Source organism: Molothrus ater, chromosome 2 (genome assembly GCF_012460135.2).
Source record: "Molothrus ater isolate BHLD 08-10-18 breed brown headed cowbird chromosome 2, BPBGC_Mater_1.1, whole genome shotgun sequence".
In the NCBI taxonomy this organism is placed as follows: Eukaryota; Metazoa; Chordata; class Aves; order Passeriformes; family Icteridae; genus Molothrus; species Molothrus ater.
The window spans coordinates 8,102,955-8,129,195 of NC_050479.2; the positions used below are offsets into that span (position 1 = coordinate 8,102,955).

General features: G+C 40.8%; 1 protein-coding gene across 1 annotated transcript in view; it reads left to right on the top strand.

The window, feature by feature from the left end:
- Positions 1 to 22,033, top strand: part of MED14 (mediator complex subunit 14) — a 34,672-nt gene extending 12,639 nt beyond the window's left edge. Inside the window, exons 10-31 of the mRNA XM_036381920.1 lie at positions 1,095 to 1,206; positions 1,844 to 1,969; positions 2,763 to 2,841; positions 4,412 to 4,571; positions 4,953 to 5,147; positions 5,689 to 5,823; positions 6,250 to 6,326; positions 7,861 to 8,021; positions 8,294 to 8,440; positions 8,528 to 8,619; positions 9,890 to 10,042; positions 10,242 to 10,511; positions 11,719 to 11,874; positions 12,407 to 12,518; positions 13,138 to 13,269; positions 14,316 to 14,498; positions 15,173 to 15,408; positions 16,051 to 16,230; positions 16,428 to 16,535; positions 16,990 to 17,115; positions 17,725 to 17,914; positions 21,439 to 22,033. Coding sequence (XP_036237813.1) covers positions 1,095 to 1,206; positions 1,844 to 1,969; positions 2,763 to 2,841; positions 4,412 to 4,571; positions 4,953 to 5,147; positions 5,689 to 5,823; positions 6,250 to 6,326; positions 7,861 to 8,021; positions 8,294 to 8,440; positions 8,528 to 8,619; positions 9,890 to 10,042; positions 10,242 to 10,511; positions 11,719 to 11,874; positions 12,407 to 12,518; positions 13,138 to 13,269; positions 14,316 to 14,498; positions 15,173 to 15,408; positions 16,051 to 16,230; positions 16,428 to 16,535; positions 16,990 to 17,115; positions 17,725 to 17,914; positions 21,439 to 21,512 — 3,204 coding nt within the window. The 3' untranslated portion in view covers positions 21,513 to 22,033. The remainder of the gene's footprint in view (positions 1 to 1,094; positions 1,207 to 1,843; positions 1,970 to 2,762; positions 2,842 to 4,411; positions 4,572 to 4,952; positions 5,148 to 5,688; positions 5,824 to 6,249; positions 6,327 to 7,860; positions 8,022 to 8,293; positions 8,441 to 8,527; positions 8,620 to 9,889; positions 10,043 to 10,241; positions 10,512 to 11,718; positions 11,875 to 12,406; positions 12,519 to 13,137; positions 13,270 to 14,315; positions 14,499 to 15,172; positions 15,409 to 16,050; positions 16,231 to 16,427; positions 16,536 to 16,989; positions 17,116 to 17,724; positions 17,915 to 21,438) is intronic.
- Positions 22,034 to 26,241: the final 4,208 nt, after the last annotated feature.

Sequence of the window (26,241 nt, forward strand, 5' to 3'; positions counted from 1 at the left end):
GAATAATGATCTCAGCTGTAATGACGTAGATGGCACACTGGGTTTCTGTTTGTTTAAGATACTGTATAAAGCAGTGGCACAAACAAACATGTTTATCTGAGCAGGTTGTTCTGCATTAACCTACTGAAAATTGGATGGAGCTATAAAACATGTAATCACTTAGTGGGGAAGATTTAACCCATTGCAGCTGTTGAGGTGAAATGTTGTAGTGGAAAAAACATGATTTTTAAGGCCTTGTCTTGGAAAGCTTGTCTTTAGGGGAAGGTCATTCTGGTATGCAAAAGCTTGCATCAAATATAGTATAATACTCTTCTGCATTTATCTCCTACACCAGAATAAAATCTGAGTTTAATTCAGCTTGAACAGCTCTCAAAGCAATGTTAGGTTACCTAGAAAAAAAGGTTTTGCTGTAATCTGGAGCTTTGCTTATGCAAAATATGTGAATAATGTGACTGGAATGTGAATGAATGTGATTGCAAATGCTCTAATTTAGATTGTACAAGTAAGTTACAGTGAATATAAGTGGTGGCATGAGCTTCAGCACTGGCAGTGCAACAGAATGTTGATGCATGCCCCTAGATACTTCTGTGTTCAGTAGGATTGGCCATACTCAGTGTCTGTCACTGCATTGTTACCCTGTTAAACTTGTTGGATTTCATGTTTCAGCTGCATGTTTGTGTAGAGGCAACCATATCCTAATGAAGTGTTGCTTTGGGGTGTTTTGTGTTTGTAGTCTTTTTTCTTTAGCTTAAGCTAGTTACCAATGGCTGAGAAAAAAAAGCTAAGCTGAAAATGGACCAACCTTGATCCAGAACAAGTAGGTCTGCACAGGGAGTGGCAACAGCATAATTTGTGAACTGTCTTTTACACCTTCTTCTGATCTCAGCTCAAAGCTCCTCCCACTGCCTGCTGCACAGACAGAATCTCATGGCAGCTTGTTGTATTTTATAGTGCTCCAAATACTCGAGTTAATAGTCAATGTGGCTCACCACAGTTCTAAGCAAATTATTTCTGAAGTGATTTTTTCATCAAGTACCTTTGTTCCAGTCTACACATCAAATATGAGCTTACTCAAGTATTTTTCTTTTTTACAGATTGACCACCTATCAATAGAAAAACTCCTAATAGACAGTGTCCATGCAAGATCTCATCAAAAACTCCAGGAGCTGAAAGCCATTCTTAAGAGCTACAATGTTAATGACAATTGTACGTGTTTTCTGATGAAGTTTTTCTAGTTCATTTCCAGTTGTGTCTAGGATGGTTTCCTTTTCTCTTGATGTTTCTTGTTTTCATTAATTTAAATTTTAAAAAATCAAGGGAAATGTGTTCAAAATTAACAAAACTTAGCTTTGAATTATTCTGCATTGGTAATTGTAAAATAGCCATGCATCTAAATGCAGTATAATAAATGAAGCTGGTAGAATATTGTAGTCTGGCTTGAAGGGTTAAAATTTGCCTACTGTAAAAGTTGTTTGTGTTCAGAATTGAAAGCAAATTTTTTAAACTAGTTTTGGATGAGACTTTCCTTAAACTGCTGTTGAAACTTTTGGGATTTAGATTGATAATTGTGAAGCAGTGAGTTAAAAGATATTTGAGAATTAATAATCTTCAAATTTGGTCTGCCTTTTCTCATTGGTTTGTCACTGTTTTCACAGAGAAATTCTTATATTCAGATTCCTCTCTATGTCAACACTATAATAATGTGCAAGTAAAGTTTGTTTCTCTAAAAACATACAGGGTTTTTGATGATAATTGGCTAAGTTTTAATATAAGCTTGAATAATAATAACAATAATAATAAGCTTGAATTTTGAGTGAAATTATTAACACCATTTTTTGTTTAGCGTTCATTGAGACGGCCCTCCCAACTCTTGTAATTCCAATTTTGGAACCATGTGGTCGATCAGAATGCCTGCATGTATTTGTTGATCTCCACTCTGGAATGTTCCAGCTGATGCTGTATGGTGTTGGTAAGTAGGCACAAAACCAGGAGGTATTTCATATCTTGCAAGAATCCTGCACTATGAGGTAATTTTGTGGGAGCAATTCTATCAGATCTGCAAAGTTTTGTGAGCAAATGAACCCCACGCTTGGGTCAAAATCTAGGTATTGGAGTTTGAGGAATAGAAAAGAGGATCTTGGTGCTAAGTGTCACAGTTCAGTTAAGATTATTTTAAGAGGACAACAGAGTAATTATTGTTGGGGGTCAATGCAGTTCATATTCTTTATGACTCATGATTCCTGGCTTGTGCTGTTAATGGATGGGGTCATTTCACGTGGACCTGAGTGAGAATTGTATGATGTGACCTTATACACCTTGAGTTACTTTTGTTCAAGTCTCAGCTTCAGGTTTCACATTGCTTAAGAAAAGAAAGGAAGTTCTTTTAGTTTATTTGGTTAATAACATCCTGCTGTGGTCTTTAAAGCATTATGGATCATCTGTTGGTGCAAGAGACAACAGTTACAAGTTGCACTAGAAGTTTAATCTCAATATGAGAAAGCAATTCTTTACAGAGAAATGAAACAACCCCCGGAGAGTTTTGGTGGAGTCTGTATCACTGGGAGATGTTCAAGATGCAGTTAGATAATCTCATCTCTGTTCCCTTTCCCACAAAAGTTTGGACCAGAAGGTCCCCTTTGAAGCCCAAACCTGGGCTGTTATGTGATTATGAGATCAGTTAGATGAGACACTTTCAGTGAAAGTTTGAAGTTTTGTTTGAAGGACTGGTGCTAAGACCATTCTCCCACCTGATGTTCTTGCAGATCAGCTGACACTCGATGACATAGAGAAGTCTGTTAATGATGATATGAAGCGAATCATTCCTTGGCTTCAGCAGCTCAAGTGAGTGACTTGTACAATTCACTTTGTGTGCATGGATGAATCACCACATTTGTATTCTGGATGAGGACACTTGCATGGCTTTGTGTTGTACCACACTAGGGGTTATACTTTCTCACTGTTGTAAGCAACCTTGAGTATTTGTCATCTCTTCTAAGCAGTGAAGGAAAGTCTGGTTTTATTTGGAATTGATTCCATAGCCCTGCTTTAATTTTCCCCCTCACATGTAGCCTCATGCATTGCTATATGCACACTTTGCTTTCAGTCTTTTCACTTTGAAATAGCAGACCACTTGCTTCCTGAGAATCTCTTTTTCTGTTCATGTTCATCTTCTATGTCCTTTATTTCACTCTATTTCTACAGCTGAACTCTGCTTGTTTCTCAACAAGAATGATCTCACTTCTCACAGTACAGAGGAAAAACCAGGAAGTGGCCTAGGATGATTTAAATAATACCTGTTTATCTTCTTGCACTTCAGCCCTTGCTGGTTTAAGTCTCTAATCTTCCTTCCATAAAGCCCTGAGATATAAGCACAAGATACATTTGGCTCCCATAAGAGGTTGTAGCAAATAATACAAACACAGTTTGCATCTGCATGAGAACTGAGTTCCACCTGCTCTGTCGTTTTGGAAATTCCCAGTGCTCTGAGTTAATTGCAGGGTGAAATCTCTATTTGAGGAATTCTGCTTCTAAAAGAAGCTTGATGATGCATGAAGCACTGGCACCCTGGAGAAACTAATCAACCTCCCTTTGTTATAAATAATGTACTTGAGATAATGGCTTGGGTAGTGCTGCAGTTTCTGGGGAAGCTCGGCAGTCCAGAGAATGTCTTTTAGGACAGCTGTATCTGACATGTATCTGTGACAATAAATGTGCTGTGTTGTGATGGAGAGGTGCTGAGCACCCACACTTCCCACTGCTGTTGTCAGTGGAAGTTTGACTGAATACCCAAGCCATGCATTTCTGAGCCCCTTTCAAGCCTAGCTGGTCTCCCCGGCCTTGCCACTATAGGCAAAATCATTGGAGTAGGACAAAATTTTAATTCCAAACATGAGAACAAATTTAGTGTCTTCATCTCCAAACTTATTCAGGTGAATGAGTTTGTTAATAACATAGCTCAGAGTGACATCCAGCTTCAGTGACTTTTTTTTACTGTATTGTTTAGCAGCATATGGGAGCAAAGATTTTTCTTTCTATACCAAAACGTGATTGAAGATTCCAGATTGTCAGATGATTGCAATCTGCATGTTTTTTTATGTTTTCCTTCTATGTTTTATGTTTGTAATTTCATATTGTAGTATATAAAAATTTATTCAGCAAATAATTTCAGGGCTTTTCTTCTTGAACTAACAGCTGTCTGTTAAGCTGAAGACAAGATGTAAAGATAGTGATAAGAAAATACGAAGTAATGATATTTTCTATGTGATTTTTCTTTATTTAACTTGTGATGCAGTGATAGATGTTGGCTTAGAATATGACTGACTCCTGATTTGACACTAATGCTCTAATACACTGCAGTGTATTAGAATCATGAAACCATCTCAGGGTACTAACACCTTTATTTCCATGCAAGGTTCTGGCTTGGACAGCAGCGCTGCAAACAGTCTATAAAACATCTGCCTACAGTGAGCAGTGAAACTCTTCAGCTAGCTAATTATGCCAGCCACCCAGTGGGAAACCTTTCCAAACACAAACTGTTCATCAAACTCACTCGCCTTCCCCAGTACTACATTGTAAGTAACTGAAAAGTGCTTCTGTCTTTTGCTCCCTGTCATGGATATCCCAGGCAGTCTGTTGTACTGTTAACTCTTGACATTAGCAAGTGATTGATGTAATGCTTAATTCTCTCCTCTCCCTCCCTTCTCCTCTGGGTTTGTTAAGCACTCAGGCTCATACAGAAGAAGGCACATACAGATTTATTACTCAGCAACCTTCCCATTCTCTGTGTTTCCTGAAAGATTTGGTCTTTCTTCTCTTCTTGGATACCTTTCCTATCCACAGTATTAATAGATTGAAAAAAACTAATGTCTGTTCTTTGAAAAGGAAAGGATAGGAACTGAATTAGGCTTACTCTTAGCTTGAGAATCTTCTCAATTTGTTTTGTTTAAATACAGGTTGTAGAAATGTTTGATGTTCCTGGCAACCCTACAGAGCTAGAGTACAAGTACCATTTTCTGTCTGTGAGCTATGCTGAAGGAGATGACAGCCCTGCCACTGCACTTTTACTACAGCAGTTCAAACCAAACATTGAAGAGTTGGTACTGGACACAAAAAGTGGCAAACAAATGAAAAGTGGTGTCAAGCGCAAGGTACGTGTTCCAAAAGCCACTGGGGTGGTTACAGAGCATGAAAGCTCAACACACGTTCTGAGCATCAATTCCAGCTTTAGTAGCCATGTTTCCAGTGTTTGTATGACTGACATCTTCCTTTGGACTGCTTCCCTAGGGAGATGCTGGGAAAGTGTTTTGTAACAGTTGTCCTTCAGTTCATGCCAGGCCTGCTCCGCTGCTCTCAGAGCCAAGGCAGAGCTCTGTGCAGAGAAGTGTGTATATTGTACATGTGGAGTGCTGCTATCTGGGTGATACACTTTGGGCCATGTGTGGATTTTGAAGGACTTGCAGGGGCTGATAAGAGTTATTTCTTGGGGCCAGGCTGACATGGCTTAGTGATCTACAAGTACTGTTTTAAGTACAGGCTTTAACTGAATTGTTTCAGTCCTGAAGTGGATCCTTCCAAGAGTCTGCTTAGAGTGTGATTCATTTAACACTTAGATGAATGAGGTTATTCTCTGACATATCTTCAGTGTTTACTCCAAATATGCAATTACATTGGTCTTTATTTTAATTCTAGTTATCTGGAGATCCATGCTCCATAGAACCCAAGAAACCAAAACGGTCGGGAGAAATGTGTGCCTTCAATAAAGTGCTAGCTCATATTGTAGCCATGTGTGATACAAATATGCCCTTTATAGGGCTTCGGATAGAGGTAGGTATTAAAAAAATATTTTTTTCCCTTCTTCCCCTCCCCTGCTCCTGATTTTGGTGTCTAGATGTGACTATTGTGGTCATGTGCTCACTCTGGAGTTCCCCTGCCAGCTGAGCCCGGGTGACTCAGTCTTCTGCACTGTGTTGCTCTAGTCTGACTTGTTAGAGCTGCTTCTCTTGGTACAAAGCACTGCAAAAAGCTTGAAAAGTTGAGGGAAAAGGGAACATGAGGATGAAAGATGCACTTGTGGGAAGGGTTGGGAAATAACTTTATACCAGATTTGCACAGACTGTTTTTTGGCTTTCCAGTGCTTGAGGATGTGAAACATCTGTCACCCTCAGGGGGAAATAAAAAAGTCCTTGAAAATGTTGCAAGTTCTTTGCTTGCCTTTTTACTTGGAATAACATTTTTCTTGTTCACTCCTAGTTATCCAATATGGACATTCCTCACCAGGGAGTACAAGTAGAAGGAGATGGCTTCAGCCATGCAATACGTTTATTAAAGTAAGAGGATATTCTCTGTGTTTCATTTATTACTGTACATACACTTGAGAGGGGAAAAAAGGCTTGTTTGGAGATAACAATAAGAATATCAGGACAGGGACAGGATTTTTGGTTTTTTATTTTGGGGTTTTTTTTCCTTTTATTTTTTTTGGAGGCATGTTAATACTGTGTGTCTTCTACTTGGATGTGAAGCAGTGCTAGAGAAAGGGGAAAATTAGAGTAGACTAAGCCAACTACAATTTTTTCACTTCATTAGCCTAAACTGAGGGGCTCTGAAAACAGTTTGACAGTCCTCCATCCTTAAATCCAGGCAGTGCTAAGGAAGAAGTGGTGATGATTCATGATTCATGCAATTTTAGATCAGATCAGAGGCCTACATACTCCATATGGTATTTGACAATTATGTGAAACTGCAGAGGAAAATGCCAGGAATCCCAGAAAAGACAATTGCATGGTGAAGAGGTTGTAGAGGAAATATCTGAGAATCATGCAGTAATTTAATAGGATATTTAGGCCCAAGTGCACGACTTTGCATTTGTTTTCATGGAACTTCATAAGATTCCTGTTAACTTGTTCCTCCAGCCATCTGTGATCTCTCTGAAGGGCAGCCCTGACCTCCAGCATGTTAAGTGCTCCCTTCAGTTTGTCATCATCTGCAAATTTACTATTCTTCTGTATCATATAGGCTACTGAAATAGTTATATTGAAATTCTTAATAGCAGGCCAATAGTATCTGCCTCTGTGTTAACCCTGAGGAATCCAGCCACAAGCAGCCACTAACTAGATCTGCAACAAATAAAGTTTAAAGCAGAAAACCACAAACCCCAAAGACACCTCCTAGAGTGAAACCTTTGTAACTCCTTTTCTGCTGCAAAAATGTACAGTGACATAAAGGCAGCAGTGTCCAAATGCATCAGGCCCTACCTTTTTAACTTTGCATATGAGCAGAGAACTTGTGAGCTGAAGTTAAGGGTAGAACATGAGATTTCTGGCTAGATCCTCAAGGAATTTGAAAAAGAGTTTGGCATGTTTTTACTTAAGCTTTATTTAGTCTGTCCCCTGAGCTCAATTCACACGTTGGGATATGAATAAATTAGTGAGTACTAAGGGAACTGCCAGGGTGTTCATTGCGTGTAGAGCAAGCTTGTTCTACAAGGCAAATGAATTCAGATTGCCACAGAACTTAGTTATTTTCATCTTTTTTGGCTTATTCCTCTGTATAAGAGCTTTATATTGGTGAGCTCTTAGTTCACCAGGAGATAAGGACAATTCAAGAGATCCTTTAACAGTCTGTAATTTGCAGGTGTTGAATCCTGTATAAAAAGTGGTCTTAGCTCAGAGTGCTTTTGTGACACACTTATTACAGTCCTTGAAGAGGAACAGGTTATCTCACTGAGCAGTCCAGCTGCCTTTGCTGTTGATTTGTTCATTCTTTCATGTCCCTTGAGAGTCCTTCAGGAAATGGTAGAAGGTAGTGTTGTTACTTGTGGAACTGCACTGTGTCTAATGGAGATTCTGTTTTTGTCATGTATAGAATTCCTCCCTGTAAAGGTGTAAACGAGGAAACGCAGAAGGCTCTGGACCGATCTCTTCTTGATTGCACTTTCCGACTACAAGGTAGAAATAATCGCACGTGGGTGGCCGAGCTGGTGTTTGCAAACTGCCCTCTGAACAGCACTTCATCCAGGGAACAAGGCAAGTTTCATTGAGGAACACTGGTAAATTTTCTTGCTTTGTAGTTTACATTGTCTGGTCCAGTAGTTTTAGTGTCTTGGTGTAACTGGACAGCTGTCTGCTTCTAAGATTTCTAATAAACCGTAGTGTACCTTGATCAAAATTCTGACTGCTGAGTTGATGCATTTTTGTTATTTCAATGTGCTTCCTGGTCACTTGCCACTTTACAGTCTGTAAACCACAGCTCAGGAACCACTGGGTTGATCAGTATTTCCCATCTCCTCACACTGCAGGACCAACCCGCCATGTTTACCTGACGTATGAGAACCAGTTGTCTGAACCAGTTGGAGGGCGCAAGGTGGTCGAGATGTTCCTCAATGACTGGAACAGTATTGCTCGGCTGTACGAGTGTGTCCTGGAGTTTGCACGGTCCTTACCAGGTACAGAAATCACCTCCTTTTTGTCAAAGTGGTGGGCTCACAGATGACTGTAATTTTCTCACTCTCTCTTCCCTCCCCTCTTCACAGACATCCCCAACCACTTAAACGTTTTCTCAGAAGTTCGGATCTACAACTATCGAAAACTTATCCTTTGTTACGGAACTACCAAGGGGAGCTCAGTGAGTAACTCCTAAATAGGCTTCAAATGTATGACTGAAAACAGAATGTGTAGGCTTAGACTTCTCAGAATTTTGCTGCACAATTTTTCTTTGTAGTGGAATTAATGTAGATGAATGTAGAAAAGACAGAGGGTGCCACATTGCTGATTTGCTGCGCTGCTGGAAGTTCAGTGGTTTTGAGAATTTCTGTTAGATGTTTTATATTGTGGGAAGGACAGTTGTGTGCTTCTGACTGATGAAAGCTGGTGTGGCAGCCTTTTTCTGAAAAACTTTGTGTAAGTGTTGTTACTGCTCACTGCTGTACTGGGATATATGGATGGATATGTGTAAACTGAATGCCTAATTCTGCCTTAAAAGAGAGGACTAATAAAGTTTTAAATATGGTGCTGTGCTTTCAATGAGGTATTCATTGATTATTTTGTAGCAATGCTGTTACCTTGTTCAGAACTCTAGCTTCCTCTGTAATATTTGAATTTGCAACTTATTAATTAAATAACTGATTACTTGCTCACATCTTTGTGTTAAGTGCAAGGTAGAGGAGGAAGTAAGTGCACGTTTATTTCAGATTAAGAATATAGTTTTGGGTGCAACTGATGTGAAGTAGCTTCATACACTTGAAATTTGCTTCCTGGGACCTTTGTGTGTTCATTTTCTAAGCTGAATTTTTTTAAAAAGTATTTTTACATGCATTTTCATGGGAAGTGTGTGTAAATATATATATATATGTATACATACGTACATATGTATGTTATATGTATGTAAGTAGCCAGAGCAGCAGTATGGACTTTGCATTTAACTTCCTTACATATTATCCAGTACTCATTTTTGTGTAATGTAACTTAAGAAAACCAGTCCACCTCCAGCAACTCACTAATCAGTTTTCCACACCACAAATCTCTCCAAGTTTAATTTTCTCTCTCTCACTTTGGCAGAAAAGATTCTTTTGGTTTTTGGTTGAGTTGCTGATATAAGTGTCCAGTTCTGTGATTGCCAACAATCCAGGCAGCTAAATAGGTGTTAAACCTGAGGGTGCCTTTTTTTTTTTCTTCACAGCCTCAGCAGCTTTTGAAGAAGGCGAATTATGAATCTGTTGAGATTTCATAGAAAATGGGGGGAAGATTAAATCTGACCAACTTTCTTGTTATAATCTCTTACTATAACCTCTTATATTACAGGTTATTACAACCTGTAATATAAAAGTAGAATAAGTAAGTTATTACAACCTACTTGTTCTAGCTTCCAAGACCATTTTATGTTTGTGACATTGCAGATCAGCATTCAGTGGAACTCCATCCTCCAGAAGTTCCATATTTCACTGGGAACAGTTGGCCCAAACTCAGGTTGCAGTAACTGTCATAACACAATTCTGCACCAGCTCCAGGAGATGTTTAATAAGACACCAAACGTGGTGCAGTTGTTACAGGTAATGTTCTCAAATCTTGTATCAAGAGAATTGCAATACACTAGGGAGCTGAATTCAGATTAAACTGTTCTCTTCAAGGGTGTTATTGTTTATGAATCTCATTGCCAGAAAGCATCAAATTTTCCCTGCTATGCCTCATTTTCCCTGACCTTTCCTTTTGGATGAGCTACCTGACCTCTCACTCTCTGCTCTCTCCCAGGTTTTGTTTGACACTCAGGCTCCACTAAACGCCATCAACAAACTCCCAACCGTGCCCATGCTGGGGCTGACGCAGCGCACCAACACTGCCTACCAGTGCTTCTCCATCCTGCCCCAGTCCCCCACGCACATCAGGCTGGCCTTCAGGAACATGTACTGCATCGACATCTACTGCCGCAGCCGCGGCGTGGTGGCCATCCGCGACGGCGCCTACAGCCTCTTCGACAACAGCAAAATCGTCGAGGGCTTCTACCCCGCCCCTGGGCTAAAGGTGAGCACCCCTGTGTTTTCTGGCAGCTTGTAAATAAATGAGCTTCTCACTTGGAAGTGTGAATGTGAGGTGAAGAGCTTGGTGAAGGTGTTCTTTGTGGAGCTCTGCGGGCCCTTCCAAAATTTTGAGCATAGAAGGAAGTTTTTGATTTGTTGGTAGATCTGTTAATTAGTTTGAATTAAAACATTTCCTTTGAAAAAAAATAACATCAAGTGCTAGGCTTTTTTTTCTTATCTGTGTATTCAGGCATCCTTTTGTTGAAACTTGTGTCTAGGCTAGATGTGTGCTCCAGGATTAGCAGCAGCTGCTCCTCACAGACTGTTCTGTGTGGCAGTACAGTGCTCACAAGTTGCAGGTGGGACAACACTCCATGTCAGATGATTCTAGACAGAAACTTCTCTTTAAAACACTTCCCATCAGCATGTGTGCAGGAGCCTGTGGCTTTGCCTCTAAATGCAGTGCTGGTTCACTCTTTCTTAAAAAGGAATCTCTGCACACTGACAGAATACCTGTACCAGGTATTATACCTGTATCAGTGCTAGTTATACTGAAATACTGTAAAATGGCTCCCTTTGAGAAACAGGTTAATTTGCCAGTTTTTTTTCTGACAGTTGCAACTGAATATTGATTTTCTCATATTTCATTTAACTGATCCTGAACATCTGCCTCTTTAAAAAATGCCAAATGAAAGGTTAATGGAAAGAAGGAGATTGTAGATACCAGTGTAAAGTGGTAGAAGAGAATGGAAATGGGAAAGTAGAGGAGGAATTAATTCAATAAAGTTGGCAGGTTCCTCTGGGTAGAAAAGAATGCTGTGGAGCAAGTGACTTAGATGTTCTTAACTAAACAGGGCAGTTGCAGATGTGATACAACAGCCCTGTAGGTTCTGGATACTCAGGAGTTGTTCTGGAAAAGGTATTTCTAACTGCAAACTTTTCCTTATCTTTAAAGAGAGAATAAAATGTTGGTATTTCTATTTACTGGAAATATTTCTTGTTATAGAGCCAGGTCTATTTATTAATTGATATATTTGCAGACTAATTACACTGTAATTAATGAATGCCCACTAGTATTTAGTTCCAGAGACTTGCCTGTCTCCTATGTGCTGTAGGTGATAAAGGTAGTTTTAAAGCTTAGCAAATACTGCCTTCATTTGTATAGTAAAATTTAAATGGGCAAACTGCTAACAAAAGTGCTTTTTCCACAGACATTCCTGAACATGTTTGTTGACAGCAACCAGGATGCACGGAGACGATCTGTAAATGAAGATGATAACCCACCCTCTCCTATCGGAGGAGACATGATGGATTCTTTGATATCACAGCTCCAGCCCCAGCAGCCACCACAGCAGCCACAGCAACAGGTACCCTTCAGGCAAAATAAATGTTTATTGCCTTCCACAATAGTAGATTTCTAAGAACTTCATGTTCTAAAGGGATTAGCAGTAACAAAATGGAAAGGGAGACTATAAACCCACTCTGCTGTAGAATTCCCCTTCAGGCAAAATGTATTAATTTATTTTGCATTTCTCATTCCAGTGTAAACAGCCCATAGCATATGAACAGCAGCTTTGGAAGGTCACATGAGACTTGCTGCCTAGAAGCAAAGGACTAAGGGAGGGAAAACAACTGTTTAAGATAAAAGATGGGAGGGAGAGTCAGGAGGCTTTGCTGTTGCAGGGTGACAGATAAAAGGAGAGAGGTACAGAGGTATTATGTCTTTAGAAGAAACTGAAAAAAACAGTGAGCACTAAACAAGATAGTCTAGAAAATCAAACAACTGTGTGGATGAACCTGTAAGACCAAAGCCTCATTAGTATTCTCCTGCATATACTTAATTTTTGTTTTGGTACAAAATGATCAAAAGTTTTAATTGTCCTGTGTTGACAATTTCAGCCATTTGCAAAACAGGCAGGAGCCTCTGGAGCATATCCTCTCACCTCACCACCCACCTCCTACCACAACACAGTGACACCCTCCCCGTCCATGATGCACACACAGTCACCAGGTAGGATGGCTGGGAGCTGGTCCTGTCCTAGAAAAATAGGTCTTTGTGCTTGTGTGTTTTTTCTATTATTTGAGCTGTGTTTAGCCCCAGACTAGCCAAGAGAATGCACCTTACACTGTGGGGAAAAAAAGCAGGGTCCTGCCATGCATGTTTTTGAAAGTACATTTTGAAGCTAAAAAATCCGATTAAGTAAAACTGCCATCTTTAGCTGTGTAATATTTGGGGTGTTTCATCATTACTGTTTATAATTTGCTAAGACATAAACCTGTTAATTTTCAATACCTGCTTTTTCAGAAAAGCTTTTCATCACCAAAGCTCTGCTTTCTGCTCCCAGCTGTTGTAGAACAACAGCTGAAAGTGTTTAAATTTGAGGAAGGGCTGGGCACAGGGGAAATGCCATTCTTCAAGCCAGATATCATGGGAAGTTTCCTTTGTGTGGTAAATCAACCTGAAAAATATAACAGTCATGCATGTACAAAATAAAGTCATTGAGTGCAAAAACAAATTCTCCTGAATCTTGTTTGCTGTCTCCCTAAATAGGAGGGAGCAGTTGATAGAAAAAAAATAGAACAGAAAGATGGGAAATGTGTATGTCAAGTGATGTGATGTCTTTGATCAGGAAATTTGCATGCTGCAAGCTCACCTAGCGGGGCTTTAAGAGCACCATCACCAGCATCCTTTGGTCCAACTCCTTCACCTTCCTCTCTTGGAATCACAATGGGACAAACAGCTAATTTTGCCAGCCCACATGGTGAGTTCTTTACTGGCAGGAGTATATGTAGTAACAGGGAGGGCGGATTTGCTTCTTAAAATTAAGTCTTCCAGAGCAGACCTAAGGTAATTGAGAAAAATTCATGGTTTGTAATTGGCTCAAGTAGCTGTTTTCATATATGTGAGTGTTAATTGTTAACAGTAGTCAAAAGTAGCTGCATGGCATGTTGAGGTGTTCCTAACATGGTAAAAATTGACTCTCAGTCACTTCTTTCTGCTTACTAATGTAGGGAAATTCAATGTGGTCTTGTAGCAGAACAGTGGCTGCAGCTTTTAATGAGCATTTTCTTTTGTTAGATTAGTTAGTGGATTTTCACTGCTTACATTTCCTGGAAAAATAACTGGAACAGGTTAGAAATTCACATACTTGCAATGGGAAAATGTTGTCAAAATCTGGCTGGTTTGACATATCTGTGTGTGAGCAACCTGCTTTTTGGTTGTTTTCTTTATTAATTTGGTTGGGTTTTTTGGAAAGCTGCCAAAATAATCCTTTGTGTAATCACAGTGCATTGGAAACTGTTCTATACATCACAACAAATGAACAGTTCAGATGATAATTACCACACATCAGTTTGACTGTTGAGATGAACAAAGTGAGAGAGATGTACCACAGAGTAGGTTTAAGGTTCTGCTCAGTCTGTAGAGCAGAGATACCTTTGCAGCAATAACTGTAAGATACTGAATAAATAAGGAACTGTCTGGCTGAGGCTTCCTTTGCCAAGGAGCAGTAGAAGTCCAGGTCTGTAGGCAAGAGCTCCTTTTGGCTTAGAACCCATTACTTGTTGAACATGACTATTTTCCTTAGCATTCTACTTTTTAAAAAATACAACCTGGAAACCCTTGAAGTCTGTATCTTGATTTTTACTCTCTGCCCCCACTCATGTGTTTTGTATGGTTGTAAAAAGTAGTCTGAAAGCTTGCAGGCACTTTCATGCTGTACAGATTTTAGTAAGCCTCTTTTAGATTTCTCTATTAGGAAGCCTTTTACTTTTTAAAGAAATAATAATGGTCTTGTAACATCTGTAGGTACCATAGACCCAAGCTCACCCTACACCATGATGTCACCCAGTCAGCGTGCAGGGAATTGGCCAGGATCTCCCCAGGTCTCTGGTCCATCACCAGCAGCACGGATGCCTGGAATGTCACCAGCCAACCCTTCCCTTCATTCACCTGTCCCTGATGCCTCTCATTCCCCACGAGCTGGAACAAGTAGGCTTCTTTATCAGTGTTATAACTGTGAAACACTCATGTTTAACATTTCTAGCTGTGTTCTTTTTGGTAGTTTTTGTGTCAGTCTAACAGTCCTTACTGTCCTTGTGCAGTAAAATGTCTAAGGAAATTAAGCCTTGATTCTGTCCTACTTCAAATCTTCAATAACAAATTGGAAAAGTGACCTAAAGCATACAGCATAAATGTCAGCAGGATTGATGATAGCTTTTGTTGAAGTGCAGAAATCAGTCTGAAACTATTGAACTCCATGACTAAGAGAAAAGTCTTCAGAGTGAGAGCAATGATAGGCACATTTGCCAACCCAAATACTAACTTTTCACATCATAGATTTGTAATGGTGCTCTTGCACGACTGATTTAGCCATTTTTACATCCCATTGAGTTTGTTGTGCAAACCTGCTGTCTGCTGGCATGCTGCAGAAAGAGGAGAAGGGAGGAGGATTTTAATGTTACTGAGACTCTTTGCATGGGTTCAGGGTCAAAACTAATTCCTTGTCTGTCTGATGCCTATCACTAGGCAGGCAAATTCTTAAATAAGAAGGATTGAGCTTTGGTCCAGAGGACTTATATATGAATAGAAGCAATTAAAGTGAAACATGTATCTAATGTTTCAGCTTAAATCCTCCCTTACTGCAAGTCCTTGTGTCCCCACAGGTTCCCAAGTCATGCCAACAAGCATGCCTCCACCTCGGAAACTACCTCAGCGCTCTTGGGCTGCATCCATTCCTACAATCCTCACCCACAGTGCCTTGAATATTCTGCTCTTGCCCTCTCCTACCCCTGGGCTTGTGCCAGGACTAGCTGGCAGCTATCTGTGCTCCCCTCTTGAGCGATTCCTTGGGTCAGTGATTATGAGGAGGCATCTTCAGAGGATCATTCAGCAGGAAACGGTAGGGCTTCAGTTTGAATGGACCTGTGGGTATGTGACTGCTCTGTGTCTTTCAAATCAGGCATAAACTGAAATGCTTCAAAAAAATAACTGTTTGCTGTTAGGCTTGTGCTCTACTTCTGATTTTTGCCATCTAAAGTGTCAAAATTTAGAGAAATCTTTTAGTTCCACTTCTTTTCCGCACAAATTAGATTTGGTCAGGTGATATTTGGTAATTGTTAAAATAGCAAGTCTATGACCAAGTATATGATCTAAGTTTCAGATGCTATGGGTTCTTTGGGTTTAGCATGTCCATTGGGAGTTTACTAGAACAGCCACGGGGTTACTGTGGATAGCACTCCTTGGCAGGATAGCCAGGGAAGTGAGTTACTAGTTAATACTCAGTTGGGAATGTTACTTTAGGGTTTGGGACAGACAAATGTGCCTCTTCACTTCTATGGCGTGGATTCAGTGACAGAGAAACCAAATCTGGCATAAGCTTAATTCTCAAGGCAAATTTACCTGTATTAAAATACCATGTGTTTCTTTCTGGAAAGGGAGGTTGATCACTACACTTTGGGGAGGGAGTGAGAGTGTGTGTGTGTTTGTGTGTGTGTGCCATTTAATGAATGACTAATTGACTGTGAATCTCCTTTTTATGCAGCTACAGTTAATAAACTCCAATGAACCAGGTGTCATAATGTTTAAGACAGAGGCACTGAAATGCAGGGTTGCTCTCAATCCCAAAACCAACCAGACCTTGCAGCTGAAAGTAACACCTGAAAATACAGGACAGTGGAAATCAGAGGAGTTACAGGTTTTGGAGAAGTTCTTTGAAACAAGGGTATGTACTGAAATCAAGCATGTTGATGTTTTCGTGCTTTGCTTTTAATCTCTGGTGTTGTTTTGAGTGGTCCTGCTGACTTTCACTGGCATGTGTTAGAGCTGCAAAAGATATAATGTCAGCTGTGCATGCTGGTTGCATATTAAATGATATATTTATTATCTAAATAGGCACTACTAAATAGTGTCTTTCTTTAGGTTGCAGGACCACCTTTTAAAGCAAACACCCTGATAGCCTTCACCAAGTTACTAGGGGCTCCCACACACATCCTCAGGGACTGTGTACACATCATGAAATTGGAGCTGGTAAGTCAACTGTTCTATTTATTTAGTTCACACAACTTTAGTTGTTATATTTTTGAAAAAAAACTGATGTGTCTTTATCTACAAACACACAAATTATTCTAAATTTATACATAAGTTATTTAATGTTATTGGAGAAGTTTTCATTTTGCTACTAGCTTTCCTGGAAACGCTCAAAATTTCCTTTTAAAGGAAATTTAAATTTCCTTTAAACTTATGATTCTAAGGAGCTGCAGACATATTACAGCAGGCACGTGTATAGACTGACCAGAATCTTTCTGATTGAGTTACTGTGCTCAGTTCTTTCAGAGTTACTCTGATTTCTCTAAACCTGGCAACATCTGCAGGTTTAGCTAAAGAGGCACATTCTGCTTTGTGGTGCTTCCCTGTTTCATAGCTGTGTATGTCACTGACATGAGAACTTTGCTATTCTTTCTCTGTGCTGCTCTCTGAGCAGTTCCCTGACCAGGCAAGTCAGCTGAAATGGAACGTGCAGTTTTGTTTAACAATCCCTCCCAGTGCTCCACCAATTGCGCCTCCAGGAACACCTGCTGTTGTGCTGAAATCCAAAATGTTGTTTTTTGTAAGTAGAGCTATCTGTTTTAAAATTCTAACCCTGCATGTCTCTGAGATCATCATGAGTTCATAGCAAAACATAAACCCACTGTATCTGACAGCTGTAATAGCTAAAAGTGTTGTGCTGTTTGGAATCCTCGATTTGCTTCGATCTCTTTTGTAATGAGTTTGGTTTGTGTTCCTACTCTCCTTCCTACTAAAGCACAGCAACTCCTCGTGTTTCGTGTTCTTGGAGAGATGTTGACAGTATATAAAGTTCAGCTCCCTCTGGGCTGCATTTTCAAGTGCTCCCCTTGTGGGTGTTTAGTTGTTCTTTGAGGCACTAACCACCTAGATGGGTGAAGTGCACATTAGTGGTGCTGGGAGAGGAGAGAGGGATGAGATGTTCAGAACAAATCTGCATTAGTGTTGTGCCCGAGGCAATGCTCACTGTGGGGTGCTTTTGGGAAGACAATAGTCTCCACCTGACTGATAATTTCTCTGTTACAGAATTGATGTTTGAAAACAGGGAGGCGGGAGTACATGCTGTAGGCCTGGAGTGTTTAACTGTATCAGAAGTTGCACTGAAGTTCGTGGTCATTTCATTTAACACACTTTTTGGGTTGTTTCTCCACAGCTTCAGCTAACACAGAAAACAACAGTCCCACAGGAAGCTGTTAGTATTATTGTCCCAATTATTTATGATATGGCTTCGGGTACAACGCAACAGGCTGACATTCCCAGGCAGCAGAACTCTTCTGTTGCTGCTCCAATGATGGTTAGCAATATTCTAAAGAGGTTTGCTGAACTGAATTCACCACGACCAGGTACTGTACATGTCCAGTAGATATATTCTCTTCACTCAGACATCTGTGACAAATCTCCAGTGTAAAACTAAACCTCTCTTAAGTCTGAATTCTTCTTGGTTTCTATCTTGCTTCTTTAGTGATTACAAACTCCTGATGTGACAGGCAATACATAATTAATAGGAAGTACTGGCAACACAGCAGAAGGTTGCACTGATGATTCAGGCTGGGTTTTGCTGTTCTGCCCAAGTGATAGAATGCACCCACCTCTTGTTGGCCCAACTCTTGCTGCTCAGTAAGAGTCAAACTTTTTGACAAATGGGCCTAGAATGAGTCACAAGAAATATGCTATGGCCAAGTGTCAGTTTTCATGGTTAATTATGAAGTTACTCAGCTTAACAGTAGCATGTAAAGGGATCTTAAAATAGTTACCAGAACTTGTCCACGTGCTGTGAATGATTTAAAACTAATTGCAGTGGTTGTATACTCCTTTGTCAGTGTGTCCACTAGCAGAGGTGCATACAGTTCTGTCCACCAGACGTGCTGTGAAGTGTTTGAGCTAGGTTGTTCTGAGTGTTCATTGGCCTGTAGGTAGTGCACTGTGAGCAGCGTTGTGCTTTGCTTTCCCTCTTGTTTATCATACCTTTTATTTTTCTTTTATTATCTAAAACATGGAAAAACAGTAGCAGGTCCTTTGGGGGCAGCATGTTGTCTGTAAGCAGTGGTTTGGGGTCCTAGTACACGGATGGTTCATAAGAAAAGTAACTTTCAGTTCTGATGAAGAACATAATTTTTTCCAGTAACCCAGTGAATAGATGGAAGTTGTGAATCCAGAAGTTGACTCTTACTTCTCTTTTGTATAATTATTCATCTCGTTGTTATGCAGTAATTTTAACTATGCTTGATGGATTATTTCAATTGGTAGAACATGAGAAATGTTTACCTTAAATTGGTGTGGATATGCATACATTTCTGAAACTTGTGATGGGATTTAAATTAATATGCACTTTCTGTTTAACATGTAGTAATAGTGTAGGTAAATAGGAGAGAAAATAACCTTGAGAGCATGTGGAGTTCCCTGTAGGAGTTCTGTATGTGGAAAAGAGCTGTTGTTTGTATAGCACTTTTATTTCAAAATACATTAACTAAACTTCACGTGTTGCTTTTGGAAGGTGCTTCCCCACAGATTTCCCCTGGTGTGGGGAAGGGTAGGTTGTTGCTTTGCTGTTCGTTATTGCCCTGAGTTGTGCTTTAAAGTAAACCCTCCACAAAATACCACAGGCAGAGCGAGTAACTGTCAAAGGTGCTCTGGAGATGCGTGGTGAGATGTTTTCTGATGGTCACTAGATAGATCAAAATGGACAATTTTTGTTTGTTGTGCAAGTTTTGAAGTAGTTTTGGAATCCACTACAGGGAGCAAAGTATAGATGGGGAAAAAGCATAGGAAAAGCATTGGAGCCACAAGCAGAACCTTGTCCAGGCAAAGGAAAATGTAGCTGGCTGAGCAGAGGAAATTTCTAGTAGTCCTTCCTCTAACTTCCAAAAGAAAGAATTAGTCTGTATGATTTTATTTATTTCCACCATCACCCAGCAAAAGTAGGATCTTCCCTGAGGACACTTGAAATGCAATTTCCTCTGTTCTTGTTGTCAAAACATACATTGTTATAGCAACAAGAATACCTTCTTTTCTTGACCATTGAAAGGTGATAGGAGAGCCAACAGATGAAGGTATATAGCTGGGAGACTTCTCTTAAAACAGCAGGAGATGGGAGATCCCAGATGTGTGTCCTTTGTCGTCTGATGCTCCTTTCTCTTCTGCTGCTCCTGTGCTGTACCCAGGATTTTCCTGTCTTTCCTACCTGTTAGCTCTCTGCTGCACTAATTGCAATCTGCTTGGTTAAGGGAATTTTTCACTGTTTGAGTCAGGAAGGAGCAGGGCCTCCCATCGTGCACAGCTGATGTTACTGGCACTGTCGTTGTAACCTGGAATCAGTGTTGCCTTGTTCTGGCTGTATCTTTTTTACCTTTCTCTCTTTGTGAGAAAGTATTTTGTATTCAGCTTAATTTTCCTCTTAATAAAATGGTAGTGCCTGAAAAGTAAGTTCTTTTGAAAGAGTTTTCTTTTCAGATCTGTGGGCAAACACATTCTGCTGTGTTTAACAGTAAAGTGTTGACTCATTGTGAGTACACGTTGTCTAAGACCCCTTTACCTATGCCTCCATGGGAGAAAATACTTTACTTTGGGGAAATACTTGCATGAACTGAGAGGAAATCAATGCCCTGCAATAATAAGTTTAAACTTGAGCTGTAAGTCCAAAACCTACAGTATGTAGTGGACATCAATCTGGTAAGGAAATTAAAGTCCCTACGGATGCTGGAGATGACCCTGAGAGAGGAGCTCAAGGGACTCGTGATGATTCTTAAAGCACTTCACAACTAAACATTTTTCAGTGTCTGATTTTCAGTGATGCAGTGGATGGTATTTAGTCCAGATTTGTAGCTTTGATATGATAATGACTTACCCAAAATAATCTTGGGAATCCCTAGTCTGGCAGTTCAGATTAATGCATCCCAACAGGCTCTGCTCTTATCTCTCTGCTCACACTGTTGCTCCTTCAGCAGCAAAATTCAATGTCTTCTAATTTATATTTCTTGAAATATGCAGGAAAAATTCAGCCCACAGTGACCAGGGTACAACAGTGGCTACTAATTGTATTCTCTTAGCAGGAAATAGTAGATGAAAATCACAGCTGCCTGTTGCTTCATCTTTTGTTGTTCTTCTTTAACCCTTTCGCTTCTGTTGGTTTTAACTTCTTTAAGCTATTCAAAACGTGTGTGTTTTTGTCAACAAGTGCTATTTAAAACTTGGGGTAGCTGTGGCTGGTTTTTCCTCTCAGTATTGAATCTCAGCTGTTTGAAACAAAGTCCACCTGCTCTGTATTTTATTTTGCAGTTTGGATGTTAAGGGTAGAGCCAGAGCAATTTGGTTGAAAGAAACAGATTCCTGGCTGTTGCCCAGTCTTGGAATTAGAAATGTTTCCAAGACTAAGCTTAGGACAGAAAACATCTTCCAGCTGTTTCAGACTTGAGTCTTTCAAAATATTTAGTTTCTGCTTGTAATCAATAGAAATAAAATTTGAAAAAGTTGGGGTTTTCTTTTCTTAAGATGAGGTGCACTTAATTAATAACATACAGAAAAAATCGGACCACAGTCCATGTGCAATCAATTCTAGCATAGATTCAATCTTGACATTCAAAAACAATTAAGAGTTAAGAGCTACTTGCAATTCCACCAGCAACAAGAGCAGTCCTGCTGGGAAAGCTGGAGCTCCTTCAGCAGGTAGCTCCCACAAATCCCGACATCCCTGGAGGTTGCTGGGGTGTGGGAGTGGCAGCCTCTGGACCCTGGGCTCTGGCCTGGGGGCTCAGGGGGCTCAGTGAGGAAGGGCTGTGGGTGTGGGGCTAACCTGTCTCTTTTCCCTGCTCCAGAGTGAGGAAGGGCTGTCCGGGGCGCGGTGCTAACCTGTCTCTTTTCCCTGTTCCAGGTGAATGCACAATATTTGCAGCCGTTCGTGATTTGATGGTTAATCTTACGCTGCCCCCTGGGGGGCGTCCCTAGACACTTTTAAAAGAAGGCTGAAAGTGAGAAAAAACAGCAAAAAAAAATTAAAAAAAAAATAAAATAAAGCCTTCAGTTAAAAGAGGACGTTTTAATTTTACCTTTTTTTCTAAGAGCTAACTATAAACTGGCAAACTTTCAGGGATGCACTTTCATCACATGAGTATCACCACGACTTTTGTATAGTGCTGTTGTATAGTGTGTTTTAATGGGAGACACTTCAGACTAGGTAATAGATTGAAGTATCAGCTTGCTGGTAATAGATTTAATATTCTGTTTTATACTATAAAGATTATGAAAATGCCAAACTTGTTTGTTTTTCTGTTTTTCTTATGTTTTGGTGTAATAGTCTTTTTTTAAGGCAGGTCTGTCATTTTTGAATACTGTAAAACTGTGACAAACTTTATATTGAAGCTGTATTTTAATATGACTGCTTTGAATCCTTAAACAATTTATTTGGGCTTGTTGTAAACATGTCCCCAAAAAGCAATATTTAATAAACTGGATTAAAAAATCTTAAACTGGATGTTGTATCATCTTAAACTTTATTCCTCTCCTGTGTAGTTACTGATCAGATCTCTTATGTTCACACTTCCTGCACTATCTCTGCATGTGATCTTGGTTACTCACACACACACTTGCTGCTAACTTAAAAACCCAAACAAATCTTTATTTATTTATTTATCCTCTGGGTTCCGTTTGTTCCAAATCAGAGCAGAACAGAGTTTGTTCATTTTCCTGGTTGTAAAAATAATCAGTAACTACTTAAAATGGTGCTTCATTTCTTGTATCAAGAACTACATCTCTTCTGTCCCAAAAGCAAAGCTTAGTAGAAGAAAGAACCTTTTGTCATCTTCTATGTAATCTGTAATAACAGACTCTTGTCTTATTGTAGAGGCAGGTAAGGTAGAAGCTGGACCTGCTACCACAAAATTGGAGAGGATGATCCAAAAAAGAAACAACCTCACACTTAACTTCCTGAATTGGATGTTTGTAGATAATTTTGTCAGTAACGACTGAAGGCTCTTGTAATTGAATAAAATGTCTATCCTTAGGAGTTACTCTGTCATTTAACCATTTGTCCTCTTGGATGAGTATTCTCAAATTTTTATGGAGTTGAAGTTGGTTTCCTGACTTCTTACAACAGTGACTTCCAGTCATGCTGCCTCCCTGCCTTTGCAGAGCTCTGGCAGCTAAGCCCTGCTCAGCTGAAGGATGCTTCAAACTAATTTTAAATATCTTTTAGTGAATGATACCTTGTTGTCTCCAAGGCTGCCCATTGCCCTTACAGTGCTTCTTTCTGTGAACCTCTTGTTGCTAGAAATCACCTTTTGCTTGGTGCCCACCTCAGATTTCATCCTTGGACCTGTGGTGTGAGAGTGGGTTCTGTGTCACTGCTGCTCTCACCTGTTAGTATCTAACAGATGGTTATACAGCTTCTGCTTCTGAACAGCAAAACCCATCCCCTGGAGTGAAAACCTGCAGTTTCTAAATGCTGCTGCTGCTGCTCAGTTGGAAAGAGCCCATATTTCTGCCTTTTTCAGCTAAACTAATGTTTTAAAATTGAGCAGTACCTGCTGCCCGTTGTGGGAAGGGGCAGGAGATGTCAAGTGTGGCGGTAGCAGAGTTTCAGCACTTGGAAATAAAAGGGAGAGGAGAGGCCTCCCCACAGGGCAGAGAAAACAAACCATGTAACTACTGACAGATGGTTATGGACTGGCACTCCAAATCCCAGATGATGGGAAGGTTGAATTTTGGTTTATATTATACACAGCACTCATAACATACACCACATTTTAAACATTTCTCCTTAAAAATTAAATTCTGTAGGTAAGCACTACTAGTAAAAGGAAGCATTTCCCACTCACCAGATGCACTTGTTCCTTTCAAAGCAAGGACTCTTACAATTGCAGTTTTAAGTTTTGTTTTCCATGTGTATTTACAACTTCAGTTTTAAGTTTCATTTTCCATGTGTTCATTCCCTTTTTCTGGCAGCCAGATGATGTGACCACCTGCTGCATTGAGACTATTTGTAGATTTCTTCCGTATGGTGGATTTCTTTGTCCATTTATGTCACTGAAAGTGCTGCAGTGACTCCACATCCTTCTGTATTTCTAGAGGTTTCTAAGTTCCTGATCAACCCACCTGTGGGACAAGGATGAGTTATTGAATGATTGTATTATAGAGAGGAAAAATAGTTGTTCTGAGCTGATCCACAGCTCTGGCTTAGAAATGTTAGCCAGTGTCAGATGGAAACACATTTTACATGTCCAGAAAGCCATTCCCAATGGCAGCCATAGATTTTGTGGCTTTCCAGATAACAAATACTGATCCTGTTAAAGGTTTCCTCAAGATAGAAAATAGGGAAGAGACTTTTTTGAGCCCTGCAAATACTCAGACAAGGAGCAGAATCAAGGTGAGGTGGTGGGGGATTTTGGTTTGAAACTAAGTTTTAATTCTTTGTTATCTTTCCACGTTTGAGTGTTCCACCGGTCACCTTTGAGTCTGCAGATGTGTTTTTTAAACTGAGTTTACAAGGGCTGCAGGGAAACAAGCTCTGATGATAAACTGCTGAGACAAAACAAAGCTCCATAAAACCAGAAGCTGTTTTTCTTTACGAGCTGCAGTTTGTCTTTAGGCATGTGCTCGGTTTCATCTGTCAGTTGGAAGTTACTGTGGTTCACAGGCATTTTAAGGCAAAATCTTCTGTATGAAAAATAGATTACTCGGAGAATATTTGGGTCATTTTAATCAGATCTTTGATTAGTCTGTCAAAGGTGTCACTTCAGAAGTTGTGCCACACTGGCCATCTCAGCTCAAGTGGTTATAGTTGTTCCCCTGGCCCAAATTCTCCATCTACCACAGAATTTCAGAGGTTTTTAAGGTAAGAATGTATTTCAATAAATTAACGTGTAATTGAAATGTATTAACCATATATAGCATTGAGGCTGTAATTACCAAGCTGTGACTCTGTGTAACCCCATAATAGCGATGTAATTGAGACTTTCACATTTAGATTAAATCATGCTGACTTCAAATGCACGACGCTTTTCCGGAGGTGCTCCAGCAGCCGCCGGGGGTTTGCTGCTCAGCGGGTGGATCATTATTTAGGGGAATGTTTTTAAGGCTGAACTTTGGCTCCGGGAGCAGGTGCAGAGCTGCCCCCTCACTGCATGCCGCTCTCCCGCGTGCTCCCAGCTCTTCACGTTCCTCCAGAGCAGGAATTAATTCTTTGGGAAATGACCCTGGTGGAGGCTCTGGCAGGAAGCGTGCGGCCTCTGCTCCGGGAGATAAGGGATGCTGAGAGGGAAGGGCTGGGTGAGGCTGTGCAGGGCAGCACGGATGCAGCAGCTTCAGCCTGGGCAGCTTCAATCCCTGTGTGAAAAACGCCAACCGCTTGTTTTTATAATTTTAAAAGTTTAATAGTAATAAAATGGTTATAAAAATAGTAATACAATTAGAGTAACAATAATCTGGACAATTTGAATTAGGACAATATGAGACAATAGAGACAATGAGTTACGGACGTCCAGGCACCTTTTCTGGGCAGCACGAGCCCGAAAAAGGACACCCGTTAACAGAGGATTAACCCTTAAAAACGATAGCCTGTTACATATTCATACACCTCAAACATGATGCATAAATTCCATTCAAATAGAGGATTCTGTCTGGTCATCGTCATCCTCTTCCTCTGAATCCTAACAGCGCCTTCGAGGCGGGAAGAAGTTCGTTTCTTCTGATAAGAGGGCAAGAAATTCTCTTTCTCTGAAAGATTCAGGTGTCCTGTGGCTGCTATCTCGCTGCAAGTCCTTTCTTTAAAAAAAGTATCCTACATAGCATAGTTTCTATTTAACATTTTTTATAAGCCTAAAACTATATTTAACACACTACTTAAGAGAATTAATACAGCATTACTTTCTAGCACAACACATATAATATTCATTTTAATATTTGCGAAAAGCCAATCAAAATACGCATTTTTCACACTGCCCTAGAACAGGAGCTCGGAGGGGCCTCCGGAGGGCTGGAGGCACAGCAGGGCTGCTGGAGAGCTCAGCTCACAGCCGGTGCTGCGGGAAACGCGGCCCTGCTGGGCGGGACAGGGCTCCCACAGCGGGGAAAGCGTGCTCAGCCTTGCCACGGGCTGATTTTACTCCTCCTGCCATCCCCACCTCCACACGGGGCAGTGGAAGGGCTGCACTGAGGCTGCCAGAGCGCCGGGAGCGTCACCCGCGCCTGCGCTCTTGGAGGGCAGCGGCTGAAGGGGGAGCTCGTCAGAAGTTACAAAAATGGGGCTGTGAAAGCTCCAGGGTGGGAAGGGGGTTGCTGACATCCCTGCCCGGTGTTAGGGGAGGCAGCTCCCTGAGCTCAGGGGGTTCAGGCAAGAGGGGGTCCCCTCCCTCTCCTGCGCCCCACACGGGCATGTGCCTCCCTCATGGATGTCGTGCATCCCTCATGGATGTCCAACCCCCTCAGGGTCACGGCAGCTGACCAAAAACAGACGAGGAGTCCTACCCACCCTCGGGAGCCCCTGCCCGTGGCCCTGAGGCGCTCAAATCTCCACATTGTGATGAGCCGGTGTGTGTGGGCAGGGACCCCATCTCTCACCTGCAGCCCCCCGGGACCCCCGGCCTGCCCAGGGCGCTCTGGTGCTGCGGCCCTGCCTCACTGCACAACGCTCCTTCCTGCACATGTAGTTTTAAGGCTTCCTCCGTGACGAGTACACTGC